Source organism: Ambystoma mexicanum, chromosome 3q (assembly GCF_040938575.1).
Source record: "Ambystoma mexicanum isolate Mex_15411 chromosome 3q, UKY_AmexF1_1, whole genome shotgun sequence".
Taxonomy (NCBI): Eukaryota; Metazoa; Chordata; class Amphibia; order Caudata; family Ambystomatidae; genus Ambystoma; species Ambystoma mexicanum.
Window position 1 is genome coordinate 97,508,993 of NC_090926.1, and position 20,007 is coordinate 97,528,999.

Consider the following 20,007-nt stretch of genomic DNA (forward strand, 5'->3'; position numbering starts at 1 on the left):
ACCTAACGGCAAATAAATGTAACGCTAGGATTATGAAAATGGTGGCAAGAATGGGCGTAGATATTGGAGATGTCATGGTTTACCACTGTTATGGAACAGACGAGTCTTGACACGAATGGTACAGCAACACTTTGATGGTATTGAACCAGGGTGAAAGAGGCTCGCAAATGTGCTAACTAATGCTGGACAATTTGATGAATATGAGAATGAGGAACTGGTAACATTCAAATTGATACAAAAGATTGGCATGCAATAAAAGCATGAAAGATCTTTGCAATTCTTTTAATAATTGACCCATATAGAAATAACAGAAACGTATACAGATGCGTAATTAAATGTTGTATTATTTGCGGCCTTGAGAGCCTAGATTGGGCAAAACACGTGTCAGGACAGCAACTTGATTAGAAACACATGATTAAGACTTATCGTTGTAAATCTGAACAGCGATTCATGGTTTAAGATTATCTGTAATTTGTCTTGAAAATAGACTGGTATACACATGTAGGTTATGTTAATAAACTTAGTGATGCGAAACAAGTAAACAAATATTTCAAACATTGAAACCTGTGTTTGATCAAGATTGATGAGCCCATGTTACCTGGAACAATTTCCCTTTTCAGTGATGTATTAATGGCTGACACTAGGTTTGAGTGCCATCACCAGGTCATTAGTGCTATCCTCCATATCCCACATTATTTTTAGATTTTTTTGCACAAAATATTATGTTCAAATCACCCACTTAGATTCTTTTAAACTAATGATTCAACAGCAAGACATCACGCAGAGTCTCTGCCTCCAAGAAGACAACCACACTAATGTACATTTGTTGGAGGTTGCCACACATCACTAGGAGGAGGCAAACACTCCTGCTCGTGTCAGTAGTAGGTAGTGCATTACCCCAACAATACAACACAACACTTTACCCACATCCTCCAAGCTGACTTTCAACTATTGTGTCTACTGTGCACAGAAAATCTCTTCAGCGCTCATGTGTGATTTGCCTTCCCTTGCCAATGCATTCCAATGTATACATCTGTGAAGAGGTATTATGGGTACTTCGCACCAGGGCATGTGCAATTATAACTAGACAAAAATTGCCCTAGTTCAAAAATGTATTATTCATTGCATTTGTACATCAGGGAATTGTTTTCTGTAGTCCTAGCACGAGTGTGAAATCGGTACTAAATGAAAAGATAGTTTTCACAAACACAAATTCAAAGAAGATCGATTTAGAAAGACTGTACTGTGACAGGCACTGGAGAAGAGGCAAGTGTAGTGTTGCTGTGTGTGTCTGCGTGTGTTTATGTGTGTGTGTGTGTTGCCTGGTGCATGTTTGTGTGCGTGTTTTGGTGAACGGGATGTCAGGGGTGGGGAGGGAGGAAAGTGAGGAAGGGTGGTTGGGGGGGGCGGCTTTTGTCTGGAACCCCAGATTTAGAAGTCATGTGGGCAGAGAGGGTGAGGGTGGTGTGCAAGACAAGGGGATATTGTCGCTTTTTGTGGGCTGCCTAAAATCGGTACAAAGAAATCGGTCTTTTGGTTAGGCGACCTGCAAAAAGAGAAAATATGACATAGAACCTAATCGTCATATGAGCTTGCTCAACCAAGCAAGAGGATGGAAAGGGTTTAGCACGCACATTTGCTATATTAAATTCCGGATGTTAAAAAACATAACTGATACATTAGCAATCATGTAACTGCCCAAATGAACTGAAGAAATACTTACAATGTCAAAATAGCACTGACATGCATCCATAATATTGAGGAGCTCGTACACGTGATCCTGCAGGAAAACAGGGAAACAATGTGTTGGTTAGAGATCACTTTATGAGCCGACTCCTTTGCACTGATAGTAAGAGCCCTTCAGCATCTATGGTTTAGGTTTCCTGAAGCAGAGATAATCCATTGATAGTTCAAGTCCATGAATTATGATCTAACATTGTGAATGCCCTAAAAGCCTGTTTGCACAAGAGGTGAAAAGGCCTATACGCTCACTTTTGTGGTCGCAAATACGCAGTAAATAATTACACCATGAGTGGCTCGTGTAGGTTACATGATGTCATTAACATCTGTCACACTATCATTGATTTGCCTTTTGTTGACACACTGTGCCAGATTACCTGGTTGGCAAAGACTGATATCTGAGGTTGAGAAGTGAGGAGAGAAGGAGCCTGCGGGCAAGGGAAGACCACCGACTAATGGTGTTAACCCTAGAGGTGGTACATGGCGGATGCCCCTGAACCTCTCCCCTTTTGATCACAATTGTGTAAAGCAAGTACAAAAACGTGAATCAGAAAGAGGTTGTGCACAAGCTCTCAGGCCGTTGAGCAGGCCGCGAATCGCTGCCCACCCATAGTGCAGTGACAGGACTCCATGGTGTAGTGGAGGCAGCAGGCATCACAAGACCAGGCATGGCCATGAAAGGAACACGTAGCAGGGATTGAGACCGCCTTGCCAGAATCAGGCTGCCAGCATGAGTGGGCTGCCTGATTCCAAGATGGTCACCTGTGTCTTCAGGCCACATGAACCTTGGAATGCCCATTTCTTCGCAGTACTCCATGATGTTCACATGGGGTAACTCTGTTACTTCTTAAATTATCCCGCACCCAGAGTATAAAAGGGGGCCATGCCACAGAGTAGGTGTGGGAGTTTCGAGTTAGTCAGAGAATACTGAGTAGGGTGAAGTCTAGCTGGAGGTTGGAGGAAGAAGAAGAGATCAAGGAGAGGAAGACATGTTACTAGGAAAAGAGAACAAATAAGGAAGGAGAGTGATGGAGAGCAGACAGAAGTAGCGGGTTTGAGAGCTGAAGGAAGAGTAAGCAGAGAGAGACAGGCATATTGGGAGGGAAAGAGCAAACGGGAGGAGAGTGGATGGAGAACGACAAAGAGGGGAAGAAAGGAGAAAAGCAGAAGAGTCAAGGAGTACCAAAGTATCACAGAAAGGAAGGAGTCAGGGAAGGGAGAGGACAGGGGGTTAAGGTGGAAGGAAAGCAGCACTAAGTAGAGGAGAAGGAGGAGGAATAGAAAGACAGAAGCCTCACCAGAAGAGAAATATGTTAGCTGCTAGCCACAATCCAGATCTGGTGAAATTGTCTAGTCCACCAACAACACTAAAGTACAGTTGCCAACAAGAACAAAGATTAAAGCAAAGAGAGAAAAACAGGGTAAACAGGAGCTAAACTCGGGATCCATTGGGATTGTCAAACCGAACAAGGAAAAAAGAAGACTTGCCTCGCATTCGAGAGCCAGTGGCTGCTTTCCCATAGTCTCCACTTGGTACTAGGAGGTAACTAAGAAGCTGAGCCTGGGTGAGAAAGACCAACAAGAAAAAAACGAGCCAGTGAAAGGCTCCTGCAAGGCAGAATCTGACCAGGAGAAGAGTGCCAGAACCCCATCCAATTTCCAGGAGGATATAATGACAACAGCCTGAAAATTGACCCAGGACACATACAGGGAGGAATTAGGCAGCCAGCGGCAACAGGATGGCCACTGCCCTGGATGGAAGATCAATACAGCAACAATTCGATAGGAACTCACTAGTCTCAGAGGACAGACCAAGGCACATGACTAGTACATAGCTGTGACCTCTGCAACTAACTTTGACCTTGGCATTAATGGATCAAAAGACTTGGTTTGCACTCAGAGTTTCGGTTATGGAGAGCGTAGGAGCTGTGTAAGACTGGGTTTCACAGTCTCTGGGCCTCATTACGAGGACGGTGGTTACCTGCCGGTACTATCAGCGGGTTGCTGGCATCCTCGTAACACCGAATATGGCGCATGACTTCCCGGTGTCAACGAGACATTACAAGTTCCGCAGATCGGGAAGTCAGGTGCCGGAAAATGTGTGTCCCCATTCCCATGGAGTCCTGTAGGACTCTGTGGGAATGGGTACATGGAAGCACCGACACTGTTGCTAACTGTGCCAGTGCTTCTGTTAAAACTCTGTGGGTGGGTGCCGTTACGCCCCACAGCTCAGACCTTGTGGGGCGTAACGGCCCCCACTCGCAGAGTTGGAGTGTGGCGGTCCGGAAAGGGTGCCGGTACGGTGTGACCGGCATCCTTATTTCCGGACCGCCACACTCATAATGAGGCCCTCTGTCAGAGCCAGCATTCTCATGGAATGACAATGACCCTGACAAACAATGGCACCAAACTGTTTGCACCCCTTACACGTGTTTGGTTCTTGCCACCCTTACCTTCTGGTGAAGCTTCAATTTTAATGTAATCTGTACTCCAACCCAAATACCATTTTGGTGCACCATAAAACTGTACTTAATTTGGTCACTAGTCTGTCTCCAGGTCTCTCTTTGATCCCACTGTTAGGGAGAATGTTCAGTTTCTGCGCTAATTCCTTTTAACCTGAGAGACCCCCAGCACTGTTGCTGGACTCTGGACTTTTTTGATTTTAATCTCCTGGGTGAGTGAAACTTTTTACCACTCACTCATTCTTTTTCTCTGACTATTTCTCTAACTGAGATTTTGTTTCTTACTGTTTAGGGAGTCTGGTAAGATCCCTATGTTTAATACAAGCATCTGTTTTTTGCTTGGACTTCTCTCTATGTTTAAATACATTTTCTTGTAAGAACTACAGTTCCCAAGAATAGTAAGATAACTTTTATCTTACTTACCTTTTCTTTTGTGGATCCAGCACACACCACCCTATTTGGGGAGCTGGGGGGGTTACGTTGTAACTCCTTCTCCCACTCCTCATGTACCTTTTTGTTACACTAACTTAAATGGCTGGTGTCAGTAGGTTACTTGTTACTACCTTTTGTGCAGGTTACTAGCAAGCTGATTTCTCAGCTGCAGTACAGCACCCATAGAAATCTATTTTCTCAAAATGGCCCCTGTCTTCTTTCACTGCCATTTTTCACTTGTCAGTTCATTCTGGCCTTTTCTTCCATCAGTTAGACTTGATTTGAGTTCTTTGTGAGTTTTGTCTTTGGAGGGCTTCAGCCCTGAAGCCCGCCCAAGTTCCAAAGTGTCTGGGAAAGCAGGAAGTGATGGAGGAGCCTGAAACTTTACTGTCCTCTGTCTGTAGGTATGCCTGACTGACATGTCTTAGTTCAACTTCTTCCATAAGTAAGTCTCCACATCTCGCCTCTCTCCACCTTATTGTGGACCATCTTGGAATAGCAGTCAGACCCCGTAGTGCCACAGTGACAGATTATGCCTCCTCCACAGTCTCTTACTCTCTCCTGATAGTCACCTACCCAGCTCTGCTGTAGGCTATGGTAACAGTTCTTGGCACAGTTGTCAGACCAAACGGTTCACCCACTACATATCATGCCACCACCTCTCAGTCTCTGCAAGTTTATCGTGCTAGTTCCCAAGCAACTCGCAAGACACTTCTCGGGCATCCCGCTATTCCTCTTCTCAGCCTTGAAGACAGGCCTCGCTGCAGTCTCCCAAAGCCCTGTGCCAGCTTTCCAGGTTTTGCTGTTGCCTCCTCGGTGGCTTGGTTCCTCTGGTTGTACCACAGCTTCCAGATTTCCAGAAACGCACAGACCACTGTCGGATGGGTAAGAAGATGCCGAAGAACACAGTCCTGCTTTGCTGTTCAGTTTAAATAGCGGGAGTGGCCCCAGCATAACATCCTTCCAATTGACAGCAGCTGCTCTAGCTTTCTTCCCGCTCGGATGTAGTGTTTGTGAGTGCTTTGCGTCTCAGTACTTGTGTCATTAGGTGGGTTCGATATTTCGCAATAACACATCATTTCGGAGGTGATCCTATTGAAGAGGAGTAGCTCTGTGCCTCTGCAGCAGATCCTGCTCCCTACCTACTGTGTATTGGAGACATGAAATAGTGTTGTGCCTATCACCCGCCCTAATACCAATACTGCAGTAAGTGTTTGAAAGAAGATACCCATTGAGACAACCCTACTGAATATACCCTCGACGTGATGATACCCTGCAGTAGGAAAAACCTGAAGGAGTGTGAAAAAGAAGCTAACCAATGAATTCATGACTTTGTAAGAAGTGTGCACGACGTCGCAAGATGCGGGCTAAAGATGATGTATAGATCCTGAAGAACCTAATGATGAAGTAAAGAATTGAGTGAGTTGTCCCAAATATAGAAAATGAAGATTACACGTGAAAGAAGTACTACAGAAAACCAACCGTTCAATAAAATGTACAGTTCCTAAAACGCAAGATAGTTTAAGTCATCATAGAAGCTGGCTATGAGTAGTGAATATAAGGCAGGAGAAGCCGCCATTGTATGGAAACTGGACATTAGTACCACAAATTTAGTAGGCCAGAACCCATGAAGCTGGAATAGAAAACTGGGTTCCAGCAAGAATAATTGTATTGTGAAGCTGAAAGGCAAGGCTGCCTGGACTAGAGTCAAGATTCAAGAAGCAAGGTCAGCTATCTGTTCCGAAGAAGAACTAGTAGGCGTAGGATGAACCTTTTTGCATTAAGACGCAAGGTAAAACACGAAAGGATGCCAAACTTTAATTCGTTTAGTGCATTTAAAAGCTGCAAAATGGACCAAATCGTGGTCTCCTGTCACGTGAGCCAAGGATGAAAATAGAGCTTGAACTTGAAGTCCCAGACATGATAGTGAGTGCCCTCACTCACGTGCATTCCCCAAGACAAGGATATTTTGCAAGGTCAAGCACAAAGACAATTTCATGGCAGAAGGCATGGGCGAGGAGAGATGTTGGGCTAATCGGGTGGTGAGGTAGCTTCATGACCTACCTCCCTGCACCTGGGTCTTGGCTTACGTGCTGCTAAGTGAACCGAATGTTCCAGACTTGACACAAATTTGCCAACCAATGATATTAGTCCGTATAACGAAGGACCTTATAGTTTGAAGACCAATGAGAAACTGTGCATCTAATATTTCCGAAATTACATGTTTTTTTTTAAAGGTAGGCATAAGTTGTCCACCTGATAACAGGCAGCCAATAACTATCCTAACTCCTATAGAAAAGTATACTTAGATATTTCCCTTAACCAATCCCAACCCTCAATAGGTTTTTCATTATTGCCACATAGTATGACATCACTCTGACTCATTATTGTTATAAAAGTATGTTTTTTGCAGAGATCGTGAAGAGACTGAGCGTGCGTCTGTTGATGTTCGTTGTAACCTCCCTGTTTTGGATAATTGTTAATAAAACAGTACTTGCCATCTTCCTGAGTTGGTTCTGTTATTTGGATCCAGATTTACTCTGGTGTGATCCCATCCATTGAATATGCACGTTCCTAAAGGGCCATACGTTCATTATGTTAAGATTTGGGCATTATCGTCAGCTTAAGTGGTGGGATTTTACAGGAGTTGTGCCTCCCAATTACCTCCTTATCCCCAGGAGAGGAATCCCTCCCCATGAGATTCTCCCACATGCTACCACCCATTGGGGGACTATTGGTTTGTGGCTTCACTGCCCTAGCCTCATGGAAAGGGGTTTTCCCCTCAGGAGAAGTGATGCCATCTGAAAGAGCGTCGCACCTCTTGGGTACCCCAGAGATCCAAGGAAAACAGAAACCCAATCATGCAACATGGACCTCAAAGCCCTGGCACAGACCAAATTGGCAGTGCTTGGAGGGGGTAAATGCTACAATGATGTCCATGAAGATCAGCGGCTGAACCAAGTCACCAGGAATGATCTTGTCGACACCAAACGAGATGTGGAAGTTGTAAATCTGCTAGGCAGTCACATTACTATATATCACATGCCTTTCACTCAGTATATCTACACAGCAGTAAATGCGTTTCAACTAGTATATATAATTTAAGTAAAACAAGTGTCTGTGGGACACCCAGATGCAACCAAAGAACCACAGCTGTTTATTTATAGGTTGGATGGATTTTAGATGAGAGACCCACACCCCCAAGCAAATACAGGTAGGAGCTCTGTCTAGTACAATTTCACAGTCTTGCGCAATAACAACAAACCAGAAGTACTCACCCGAAATTCCATGACATCCACAAAAGACATGTAAAAGTTGTTCAGCAGTTTCAAAATGTCCACCTTCTCCTTATGCACAGGACCCAGGTGTTGCTAGAAAGAGAAATGTAGAATGTATTATTTAGCATTACAGAATTTCTAAATATTTGTATGTGATATTTGTGATATTACTTTCCCTAATCCACAAAAACTCAGTGGAATCCATGTGTACTGCTTTAGAAGAATACATATGTTTAATGTCATTGCATTACCACATACCTATTCATTTTAACAATAATGTAGACCGCTTATGTAGAAGACCCATATTGGGAAGCCAGATAGTGAGACGTATCACATACAGGTTAGACCAGTGTTTCAGAGGAGGGATTGACCATGATAGTTTTTGCCAGGGACATCAGCATCAAAGGTTATTTAGTAATGAGTTGTAGGTGTTCTTGTTGTGAGGTGTTTCTTTGTGTGTCTGTGGTGTCAATATAAAGGAGGGAGATGTGTTGTGAAGTGCTTGTCCAGGTATAACAGAATGCTGTGATGTCATGTGGAGTGTTGATTCCTTTGTCGCCAATGTAATGAAGCAGCCTCCAGCCTTTTTAGGTTGATTTGTAGGGTTTGTCACCAGTTTCTCGAGATACCTTTACAAGTTGTTACATAAGTTACTAAATGTGAGTTACCAGGTCAGCATGTAAGGCCTGTGTAGGTATATGCCAGATGTATGAGGTTGGTTGCGCTGATGGTATGTGAGTTACCAGGTTAGCATGTAGGGCATATGTGTAGGTGCATGCCAGAATTATGAGGTTGGTTGCGCTGATGGTATATGAATTACTAGGTCAGCATGTAATGTATGTGTAGGTATATGCCAGATGTATGAGGTTGGTTGCGCTGATGGTATGTGAGTTACCAGGTTAGCATGTAGGGCATATGTGTAGGTGTATGCCAGAATTATGAGGTTGGTTGCGCTGATGGTATATGAATTACTAGGTCAGCATGTAATGTATGTGTAGGTATATGCCAGATGTATGGGGTTGGTTGCACTGATGGTATGTGAGTTACCAGGTCAGCGTGTAGGCATGTGTATATCATGCCTCATTACAGTAGTTTAGTTAAGGCAGTTGTTGTGTGTCTTGGAGTGACTGTGGTATGTGGGTCACCTGAGGTCAATGGTAGGTTAAGCTGCGTTGCTGGGTGTTAGCGCCCCCAGCTGTGGTTGCAGTGTGATTGTTGATGGTTGTTTATGGTTGCCGCTTTTTCAGGCAGGTAGCGCCCCCATTTGGAGTGTGGGCGTGACTGTGGTTGTAAGTCACGCAGGGTCAAACAATGTATGTTTGTATTTAGTGGTTTTTACCACGCCTATTTTGTTTCTTTTTGCATATACAACTATTTCTTGTAGCTGTTCTGTGTGTAGTTACGACTCCAATCCATCTCCATCAGGTTCCAGTGATGGTTCAATTTGTTAGGTGATGGCTTTGATGTGCCTGGCCAGCACATCAGGTGTTTTGGTGAGTCGAAGAGTACAGGCTGGTGTGCATGCCCCTGTGAGTCGGTGTTTATGTCCGGTGTGAGTGTGAGGGGGTTGTGTTGCGAAGTGTTTCCCTTTGTGTCTGTGGTGTTAATATAAAGAAGGGAGATGTGTTGTGAGGTGTTTCTTTGTGTGTCTGTGGTGTCAATATAAAGGAGGGAGATGTGTTGTGAAGTGCTTGACCCAGGTATGAAGGAATGCTGTGATGTCATGTGGAGTGTTGATTCCTGAAGGACAGAATGTTTGAGTGAGGGTTCTAGGCCAGGCAGTTAGTAAGCCCCCTGCCTGGGTGATGGGAGCCAGTTTTTGTCCTTTACTATGTATCTTACTTGTATCCAGGTAACTGCTTGTAAAGTACCTTGAGAACTGGTTAATAAACCTTACAAGTAATCCTAAGACGGTTGAAGGTCACTTTGTAACAGTTCTTCATCTTATTCTTCTCGTTAGGGTGTTCTGGAGCACTTTCCGTCAAAATTGACGATGTGCACCCCAGGGAGGCAGTCAGGGTTCTTATGTTAGCCATCCTTTATTGGCAGGTGTGTTGGCGCAGCTCTGCTGTGTGAGAATAGGCTGCAGTAGTGAAGGTTAGGGGCCTGGTACTGGTTGGTGACGCAAGGGCACCAACTTGTAGGCATTGTAGGTCTGGGAACAAGCCTGGCAAGGCCCATTTAGGTCCCGTTAAAATAACACTATAGTATGTGTAGCCTGCCAGAAAAAGTCTGTCTGCCAGTGACAGGACAGAATGTAATGATTGGTCATTGTGCCTGAGATGCTTTGCAGTGACTTTGTAGCAAATGATGTTATTGTTTTTTCATGAGGCTGTTCGTGGGTGCCTGGGTTTCACTACTCTGAGGAGAACTGCTGTAAGCAGCAATTCCTCCAGGGGGACCCGTGGTAGAATCCTTGTTGGGTCCATTGCCAGCACACCAAGTGTGCATAAACATTGTCTGAACGCATGCCTGAGCGCAGTGAAATATCAATGTCCTCTGGATCACGCTCTGTTTTTTAAATGTTTTTATTGTGCATTTGTAAGGTGCTTATACATCAAGTAAATTGTGTTTCAAAGCGCCCACAGGACAAGGGAAGGGAAAATGGGAATGAAAGGCAAATATAATAATGAAATAGAGAGGCGGTCCTACCAGTCCTTGTGAACATTCAGAACATGCAAGTGCAGAGAGAGGGGGGGTTGGGTGACAGGGGGGTAAGTGCTAGGAGTACCAAGGGGGGGAAGTGCTAGGGAGTAAGATGCAAGCAGCTGTTAAGTGGCTGGTAGAGATCACTTGGTAAGAGTGGTCAACTTCCAATAAATAAGTGCAGGCTTGTGAAACAGCACAGGCCAGTGGATGCCCAAAGTCAAGTGCTGGGAGTCGGCGGAGGCTGAAGGCGATTAGGGGGCGGGAGGGCAGGATCCAGAAGGACACATAAAGGCCCTGATCACCAATCTCAGTGACTGTGGTGTATAGCAAAGGAGGGAGAGGGGGGAGCAGAAGTTGAAAAAGAAAATCTTGAGGAGCTTACAGAATTTGATAGGATCCGTCTCAAGACTGAGAGGAAGGGTAAGGCTATTCAAGAGGAGCCAGCCAGCCAGCCGAGGAAAGAGATTGGCCACAAGCTCGCTGTTTAGCGAAGCGCTTGACATGCATAGAGTTGGTACCGGAGGAACGTAAAGATCTGGAGGGAGAGTATTTAGTGAGAGCCAGTTGTAGATAGCAAGGTCCCGGGCCTCAGAGAGCCTTAAGAATGATGCAGAGGGATTTTAATTTGATCCTTGTAACAACCAGGAGCCAGTGAAGAGATTTTAGGGCTGGAGAGATGCAGTCCCTGAGCTTGAGGCCAAGGACAAGTCTTGCAGCTGTAAAGAACTCATGGAGGCAACAGTAAAGACAGACACAAGTGATCACAGTTCAAGGGTGTTTATTGAACTTTGCAAATGGGTGAGATAAACGCCTAATCTAAACCTAAATCTAAGATGGGAGCAAGCTACAACCATCGAATCATAATAAGGCAGTCGTAGTGGTGTATTTGTCAAATAAAAGGGCCTAGACTAAGAAAACCTAAAGCCAATCCTTACGCTAAATACAAAAGAAGTGTGGCATAATGTTCTTAAGAAAGAAGGAAGTGTTCACAAATAATAAGTCAGGATTTGGTAGTCGGGGTCTCCCTTCCCCACGTTTTGAGCACGGGACAAGGTAGAATTCTGGAGCACAGTACACGCTCAAGCTTTCCCAGTGTGGGCCGACAGTTCCGCTCTCAGCAATCAGGGATTTCGTTGGTTAAGTCTATTTAATACAAAAAAGTCTCTTGCCTCTGAGGACTTGATGTGTTCCAAAATAATAAACAAAGGTTCAAAGTTCCTTTCTGCTTGCACGTTTGGGTGATATCTTTCCACCCCTGGATCCCCCTCATTCAGGCTCAGACCATTCCAGTATTCACAAATCTTCGGGTGATGGCTATTCACACCTTGGATCTCCCTCGTTCGGGCCCAGACCCCTTTGGCATTCACAAATCTTCAGGTGATGGCTGTTCACCCCTTGGATCCACCTTGTTCGGGCTCAGACCCTTTTGCTTTCAAAGGTTTGTCTTCTCAACACAATTCCATCTTGGGGATTCACAAATCTTAATGTCTTTTTAAACAGTTCACTGTGAACATCCCTCTGCCGGGTTCACTCTTGTCAACACACTGTATTTCGGGACTTTAGACTTCGCCACCTTTTATCGGCATCCCTCTTTCGTGCTCACTCTTGCCAAGTTTCTCAATTGCACATCTTCTTATTCAACTTTTACGATGCAGGATTCACTTCCCTTAGCTTCACGATCATCTGTCGGTCAAAGACTTTCGACTGTACAGAGGATTTTACAAGACCCCTGTATGAGCACTTTGACCCCCTTCTCACCTTTCCCAATGGCTTCTGAGTTTTTGGTAGTTTCAACAATCGGGTTATCGCCCAGCGTTTCTTGAGTGAGCACCTATGTGGTGCCAGACTCCTTTGCTGCCGGTTTTCCCCTTCCTAGTATCAATAGTTCTTTGTAATTTCACAGTTCAAGTAGCTGTTTGCTACTTTCTTTCAACACAGTTCGGTTTCTTAACGGTTCTCCCCTCGACTCACTGGCTGTGATGAACCGCTTGACTTTTCTTCTCTCTGTAGTCAAGGTTGGTAACACGGAGACCAGCGTCTCTCCCCGGCTTGCTTATCAGAGGAGGAGGGCCTTGCGTACCGTTGACACCTGCTGCAACACATGCTGACTATTGTTCATGGTCTGATGATTCCTTCCGCTGAGCTTTCAAAGGCCTTGGTTGGAAAGGGCAAAGTCGCTTCTCTCCTGGTCACCCTCTCGGTTCACGCCGTATTTCTCCTCCTCTTGAATTGCCATGCCGAGTTAGCTCTCTCGTCATGCGGTCTGCCTTGCTTGTATTGCACTCTTGTGCTCTACCTTTTATCCCTGTGGGGAAGAGAAGGGTCCGGCAGGTGTGTGTGATTCTGGTTAATTGCCTGGCCCTGATTGACCCTTGGGTTGGGACATGTCAGGTAAACAGTTTTAGCATTTGTCTGTTGTCCGTCACAATGTAAGGAAGTGTTTTGGTTGGAAAAGGAGGGCAGTAGTGTTCTTGAGTATCCTTCGGGGTAGGATGGAGAAAAGGTGTTATACAGGATTATAATCCTCGTATTAGAGTGTTGGGTAAATTTGGAAGAGTGAGAATTGTAGGGGTTTTGGAATGAACGGAAATGACCAGTATTGTGACCTGAACAGGGGGGATTGTGGGAATGGTAGTGTGTTGTCAATGCAGTACACTGGGGTTTCGGGAAAGAATTATCAAAGGGACATGAAGAAGAATGACTAGGAGTATTCTGGTAGGAAACAGGGAAACAGGGATTCTGGGAAATGTGGTTTCTAAGTGTAACAGGGTGACTAATGGATTCACCAGATGCGGAGGGGATGGTGGATTGTGGAAACGGAGGTTCATTGGGTGGAAGGGAGGTCGAGTTGATACAGCCCATAAAAGCCTCAATGACCTTGTTTTCCTCATCCCTTTCTCCGGTTTAGTACCGCGTCTTACCTGGGGCATTTCCATGAGCATAACCCCGGTCTTGTCAAGCTGAGATGTTCGTGATGATTGTGTACCTGTTTTCCTTGATGTGGATCTTGTTGAGGCCGCCAGACTGCAGTCTTCCGAACGATGAGTGTGTGACTCGGGGAACCCGCCTCTCCACCACCCAAATGGCACAGGGTGGAGGATGGGCAGACTCCCAGCGCCACGGAAAGCACTCTCCCGATTAACGTGACGATGGGACTGTGCAAGCACAGACAGGAGAGGCTACGATCAGTCTGAAGTGTCGTAACAAGGCGAGATCCAAGTAGAAGGTCGATGCACCAAGCTGCAGGCTGACTTCGGATAGCTGGTAAGAAGATGGAGCACCAATGCACCAGGCTGAGACAGACTGGAAAAGGGGAACCAGATTGGGAACGAGCCAAAGGTCCCAGGGGAATTCAGGGGGACCCTTGAACCCGCAAGGCGCAGGGCAGAGCAAGGAACCGAGGTACTGAAACAGGGACCAGAGAGACCCAAAAGACCTAGAGCTAACTGGACCCCTCAAGCAGACAAAAGGGTAAGTAAGCAATAGGGCCCTAAGTGGAATAGGGTACCAGCAGGACAAGTAGGACAGGATACCCAGGAAGGCAGTAGGCAAGGCAAGTAGGACAGGCAGGGCAAGTAGGTCAGACAGGGCAAGTAGGTCAGGCAGGGCAAGTAGGTCAGGCAGGGCAAGTAGGTCAGGCAGGGCAAGTAGGCAGGGTGCCCAGGTTGGCAGTTGGTAGTAGGCTGGGCAAGTAGGTCTGGCAGGGCAAGTAGATCAGGCAGGGCAGTAGATCCAGGCAGGGCAAGTAGGTCAGGATTCCCAGACAGGCTGTAGGCAGGGCAGGATAGCAGGAAGCTAGTTTTACAAGAAAACCAGGAGCGAGCAACACGAACGAAGCTTCCGCGTTGAGACGCGATTTGCTTCTGTTGCCGCTTCCTTTTATGGGCCGCCGGCGCCCGCGAGGCCTGAAACGCAAGCCGTTTCACCCTCGAGCGCCGGCGGACCCAAAACGAGGCTTGGAAGGCGAACCCTTCCCGATGCACTAGCCTGATCTACGGCGCATGCGCGAGACTGAGACAGTGGTCTCCCGCGCATGCGCCGTAGCCCACCAACAGCGGTTCCTGACGCTCTCCTCCTGGCGGCTCCCCAGACGCGAAAGCGCGGGTAGATCCGCCAGGAAGGAGAAGGAAGAGCGGTCGCCCTGGACCTCGGTCTCCCCCGAAGTGGCGTGACAGGTCTCCCCTAACCAGGTGATACCAACTCGCTCAGGGTTAGGATCTGATGCACCAGTCCTTCCCTGGCCACCTGAATAAGGGATTCCAGAGGTCTACCTGGGAGAATACCCTGAAGTTTCTCACACAGTCCCATGCTGATAAACTGGAGGGGGCGTAGTGAGGAAGAGGCTATATTAAGGAAGAAGCTGTTGCAGTAGTCCAGCCTAGAGAGTATCAGAGCTCTAGTGGCATTACGCTTCTGGGGGAAAGTGAGGAAAGGAAGGATTCCTTTGAGGATGTGGAGTTCAAAGTGGCCTTTCTTGGCAAGGTCCTGGATATGAGGGAGGAAGGAAAGAGAGGAGTCAAAGATGACTCCAAGGCTTCTGGCTTCAGGTGAAGAAGAATGGGGAGAGCCCATAGAGGGTGGCCAGAATGAGGGGAAGAAAGAGGGAGCTGGATTCCCAATGGGAAGGATCTCAGTCTTGCTGACATTGATGCAGATTTCATTGGAGGCACACCAGGACTGCATGGCAGATAGGCAGTCAGGAATGATGGAGGAAGTAAGGAGAGGATCGGAGGGAAGTTTGAAGAAGAGTTGTGTGTCATCTGACTAACACTGGAAGTAAGGGGAGAAAGTGGAAATTAGGTGTGCAAAATAGATGGTAAGGAACCAGGGAGAAAGGTTGGAGGAGTGTAATCCGATACCCATTTAGGTGCAGACGAGTATCAACTGGAAACCCTTGCACAGACAATGGTCTAATAGAGACTTGTGATTGAAGTGAGTGGTGGACCAAGGCCTGAACCGTGTGCACATCAGCACCCATAAACATAAGGTTTGGACCTTATCCTCCAGATTGAACCAGGATAAGGTCCTGGGCTTGGATATGAGTGCTACTATTGTAACAGTTACCTTCTGTTTCTCCCCAAAGGAATCCTTCAAAAGAAAAACCCATTTCCTGAGAGAGATGGCAGTGTCTCTCCCATATACAGGCTCGGACTGGCCTATAGGGCAATATGCCCATGGCCAAACCAAAAAGGCAAAAAGATGGTGTGGGTCCGTTTTTTTGGTCAGAGTAGGACCGTTTTTTGGCAAATGTGGGCCAGTTTGATGAGTTGCTTCACTGTGTGGCTAGTAGTTTTGACCAGTGTTGCTGAATACATATTCTTTCAAATGCACAATTTGCATCACATTTTATCAAAAAACACCCCCTTGGGTACTATTCAAACAGTCTCACAAAAGGAATGAATAGCCATTTGCAACTGTGGCCCACTTTTTCATTGGTGCCCAAGAAAATGTTATGGCCCAGTCCGACCCTGCCCATATAGCATGTGAAGAAAAGAGGTAAAGGGCTCGTGACAGTGAGCCATGCTGTAAAAAGACTGGCATAAGTTTGGGTGGGAGCGCCTTGTCTGTGATGAAACTCTAGGGCTTCAATTACAACGCGTTTTTAAAGGGAGTCCGCCATTTAAAAAAAGACTTTGTAATTCAAGTCCTATGTGTGAATCTAACGTCACAGCTTACATGGGACTGGGGTGCGGCTCTGAGGCTAACAGGAAACTGAATGCTGTGTCTCGCCCCAAAGTCACTGTGAATATGGGTTTATGAAATGTGAATGTTGCCTATCTCATTCTTGTAGCAGCACTGACGGATTCGTCCTGTAGTCATAATTATATCAATCCCTTAACATACATTGTGTACCACAGCCTGAAAGCTGTATGCCTTTGACGTGGGGTGCTCAAGCCTGAAGACACCCAAGTGTTTGAACTTGTGGATCATAGCATTCAACATCTTTCAGCTTCTCCTGGTCATAGTATATCTCATCAGCTACTTGCTAGTGTCCAGCGGCATCACACTGATGAAATCCTCCTCCTCAGAATTGCTTCATCTGAAGAATCCTGTACATTCTGTGTTAATTTGGGGGAGAAATGCGGGTCTCCCATGGCCGGACAGCAGCTTTATTTCCGATAGCACAGACAATGTTTGCTCTTCCTCATCTTTTTTGTGTGAAATGACTTTGATCAGTAAATTATTACGTGTCAAACTCGCCACCCCGCTACATTTTGAGTTGTGTGATGTAAAGCACCCACCCTTCATGAAGCTTTGCTGCCTCTTCTTCTGTCCTGTGCGTTTCTGAAATCAATGTCACATCACTACCAAGTGCAATAACATCATCTTTCTTTTGATTGGGTTGTTGAGGCCCTTGACATTCCCTGGAACTAATTGCAGGTCAGTATTTCATATTTCCTCTGCATGCCTCTATTCTCTATTCCTCTCCAATTTCTTTCTAACATGTTCTTTTGTGCAACCCACTCTATTCACAGAGTTATCTTTCTCTCAAACACACACTAAACAATTGGGCCTCTTGGAAACTCATTGTAACTGTAGGAGAGAATGAAGACATTAGAGGCAAAATAGTGAAGGTAGTGAAGCCACTTTTTTAGGGTTGACAGCAATGGGTAAGTTAATGACAAGGTTGTGTGGAAAAGCGCAAAAGATCTAGATTCAAGAGACTTGAGAAGGAACAAGCATGCCGGCTTCAAAGGAATCCATTGTAAACTGAGGCAGGCAATGTTTACTTCATTTGCATGGTGGCGTGCAAGTGTGTATGCTCCCCCTTTACCTTTCCCTTTTGCACTTTGCCCTGCTAGTGAGCAAAATTCAATGCTGAAGTAAAGGAGACTCCAATATGAGCTCCTATGTCTGCACTCTCCCTGCCTTGGTCCCAATTTCTACCTCGCAAGGCACTGTCCCTGCTCAAATCTCTTAGCCCAGGCTGCACCTCCCCTTCATCTCTGACACCTGTATCAATAAAGAGGTCCAGCCGGCTATGGCTGCCTGGCTCTGAAGCTTGGATGTCCTGGAAAACACCACAGCCAAGCTTTGCATCACCTCAGCATTCAACAGCAGCTTTTGTATTTGTATTTGTATTTACTGATGGACATTAAATCATTTCGAACAGAAACTGATTTAAATTGTAGGTAATAACAGAGAGCAAGGACAGCCCCTGGGCAAGGTATATTTATGTACGAGCACTGTTTGAATGAATAATGCATTCCGAGGGGTAAATGGGTATGAACAGGAACATGAACCAGCGACAGGGATTGGAGGATATTACAACATTGTTAACATTGAGAGCCTGAGGCCAATATTCACATACTTACACAGTGCATACAGTAGTCCCGAGAACAGAATGCAGGAGAGGTTGGTTGGGCAGTTAGATTGGGTAGAACCTTGTTTTGAAAGTTTTCACTGAAGACATGTCTTTGATGACCAGAGGAAGAGCATTCCTGTGAGGTGCAGAAAATTCCAAAAAGGAGTAAAAGTCGAAATAAGCACGGGCGGGGGATGTTGACTGAGGAGCATTCAGTGAGGTAGTGGGGGCAAGACCATAGATGGATTTATGTTTGGTGAGCCGACCAGTGTCGTGATGGTAGATAGACGTAGAGGAGGCTCTGAGTAGGTTGAAAAGGGCGTTGTCACGAATTGAGAACTTTGTTGAGGGGAGAAAAAGGAGAAGGGCTGACTCATGCAATAATCCAGATTCCTGAGCAGAAGAGTAAAGATAATGGCTTTAGTTGAGTCGTGCGTGAGGTGTCAGTTAATGTTTCTTATGTTTCAGGCGCTACATCTGATAGCAGTGACAGTGGCTGGGATGGCCTGGTACAGTTTCAGGTCACTGTCAAATAGAACACCAAGGCAGAGCAATCTTAAGGCATTTTGGGGCACAGGCACATTATTGGCTCTTCTCAAACTAGGAAATCCAGAATCTCTGCTACTCCCCTTTCCATCACGTTCACAACCCGTAGCGTGATGTGCTGACCTAGCAGCAACCGAAACAAAAGCATGCATACTCCCCTCCAGGCACCTTTTAATGTTGGTGGAATCAGAATAATAAACAAGTGTCATTTCAAGGGCAACATTACCAGTCCACAATGAGGGTACTTGTGTTCTAGCGTTGGTACAGAACACTTTTTAAAAACAGCCATGAGGAAGGCATACTGGGTTAAGTGCAGATGCAGGACACAAATCACTAGCCATATGGAACAGGTACATATACCTCAGCATAGAAACAGCACTCAGATTAGCAACCTATCAAAATCTAAGAGTGCTAAAGTATGGGCACACGAGACAAGTTGGAAGTAACAGGAAAGAACCACAGAATAGATATGGGATGCAGGTTTGCAGCTATTAGCAAGGTGTACATAACCGGACACAGACTGAGATTATAAAAGGGCATGGTTTTAAGAGGTGTTGCCATAGGTGAGCAATTAAAACATTAAGGTGTGGTGTGCGATTTATCAATCTTCACTATTCTAAATGAGGCAAAATGATAGCCTGTTAAACCACAATTGAGACGTTTTTGAAAGACACATCCTGATAACTAAATCACTCTTAAGAGCTGACAATTTTAAGCACAAGGGACTGGCAATTGTGACTCATTGTAAACTGAAACCAAAGTGTTCATCTTTAGATTTATAATCCAAACAATTCAGTTTCTTTCACTTGGAAGTATCTCCCAAACTGTTTTTGCTGAAATGTGCGTTCACATTTCTAATTGATCCCTGCTTGAAATCACAAGTACTGTCAGTATTTTTCACGAAAAGGTACCTTTTAAAGCATACCAATGCCTTACATTTTACAAGGTAGTGCAAACAAAATAAATGCAATTATTTGGTTAATTCAAGTAAACTATTTCTTTATCTCTTACACAGGTGGCACAGTCTTGGGGCATATCGTGCCTTTACATGGTGGATCCATGGAAGACTGGGATTTCCCGTTCAACAAGTAATACCTGCCTGTGTGGTTTGAGCCATTTGTGATTGATTCCCCAGTGACTACCGACAATACCATGGATTTATACAGACAGTACCTTGACAGCAGCAGTATAATTTGTAGTGTCATTGCCATCCACTTTAGCAAACTAAATAAAAAAATAAAAAATTAGTTAATCTGAACAGATGTTAGTCATTTTTCCCAAGTCCACAACACATTGAAACATCTATGAGTATCGTAAAAGATTGGTGTGCTTTCAATATGTTTACTGGCCTATCGCACTCCCCTCATCCAGATCTTTCCCTCCTCTGCTATCAATGTCTGTTTGCACCTGTGGGCATGTGCTCACAAGGGGCCTTAGAGGATGGGAACGCTCAAGGTGCCAAATAACATGTACACCACAAAGGGTTCTTTCGCATCAGGACCCTTATCCACATGGCCACCCCAGACCCAGTGTCTCCAGACTCCGATTTGAAGACGCCGTCCCTGCAATCAACATATGTCTGTGTCGTTTGACT

The 20,007-nt window shown here is 45.5% G+C and overlaps 1 protein-coding gene across 1 annotated transcript in view; it reads right to left on the reverse strand.

Annotated features, from left to right (window-relative positions):
• The window catches only part of NCKAP1L (NCK associated protein 1 like), a 2,015,530-nt gene that overhangs the window by 1,801,072 nt on the left and 194,451 nt on the right, over positions 1 to 20,007 (reverse strand). Inside the window, exons 3-4 of the mRNA XM_069653209.1 lie at positions 7,913 to 8,005; positions 1,724 to 1,780 (exon numbers count right to left, since the gene is read on the reverse strand). Of these exons, the coding sequence (XP_069509310.1) occupies positions 1,724 to 1,780; positions 7,913 to 8,005 (150 nt within the window). The remainder of the gene's footprint in view (positions 1 to 1,723; positions 1,781 to 7,912; positions 8,006 to 20,007) is intronic.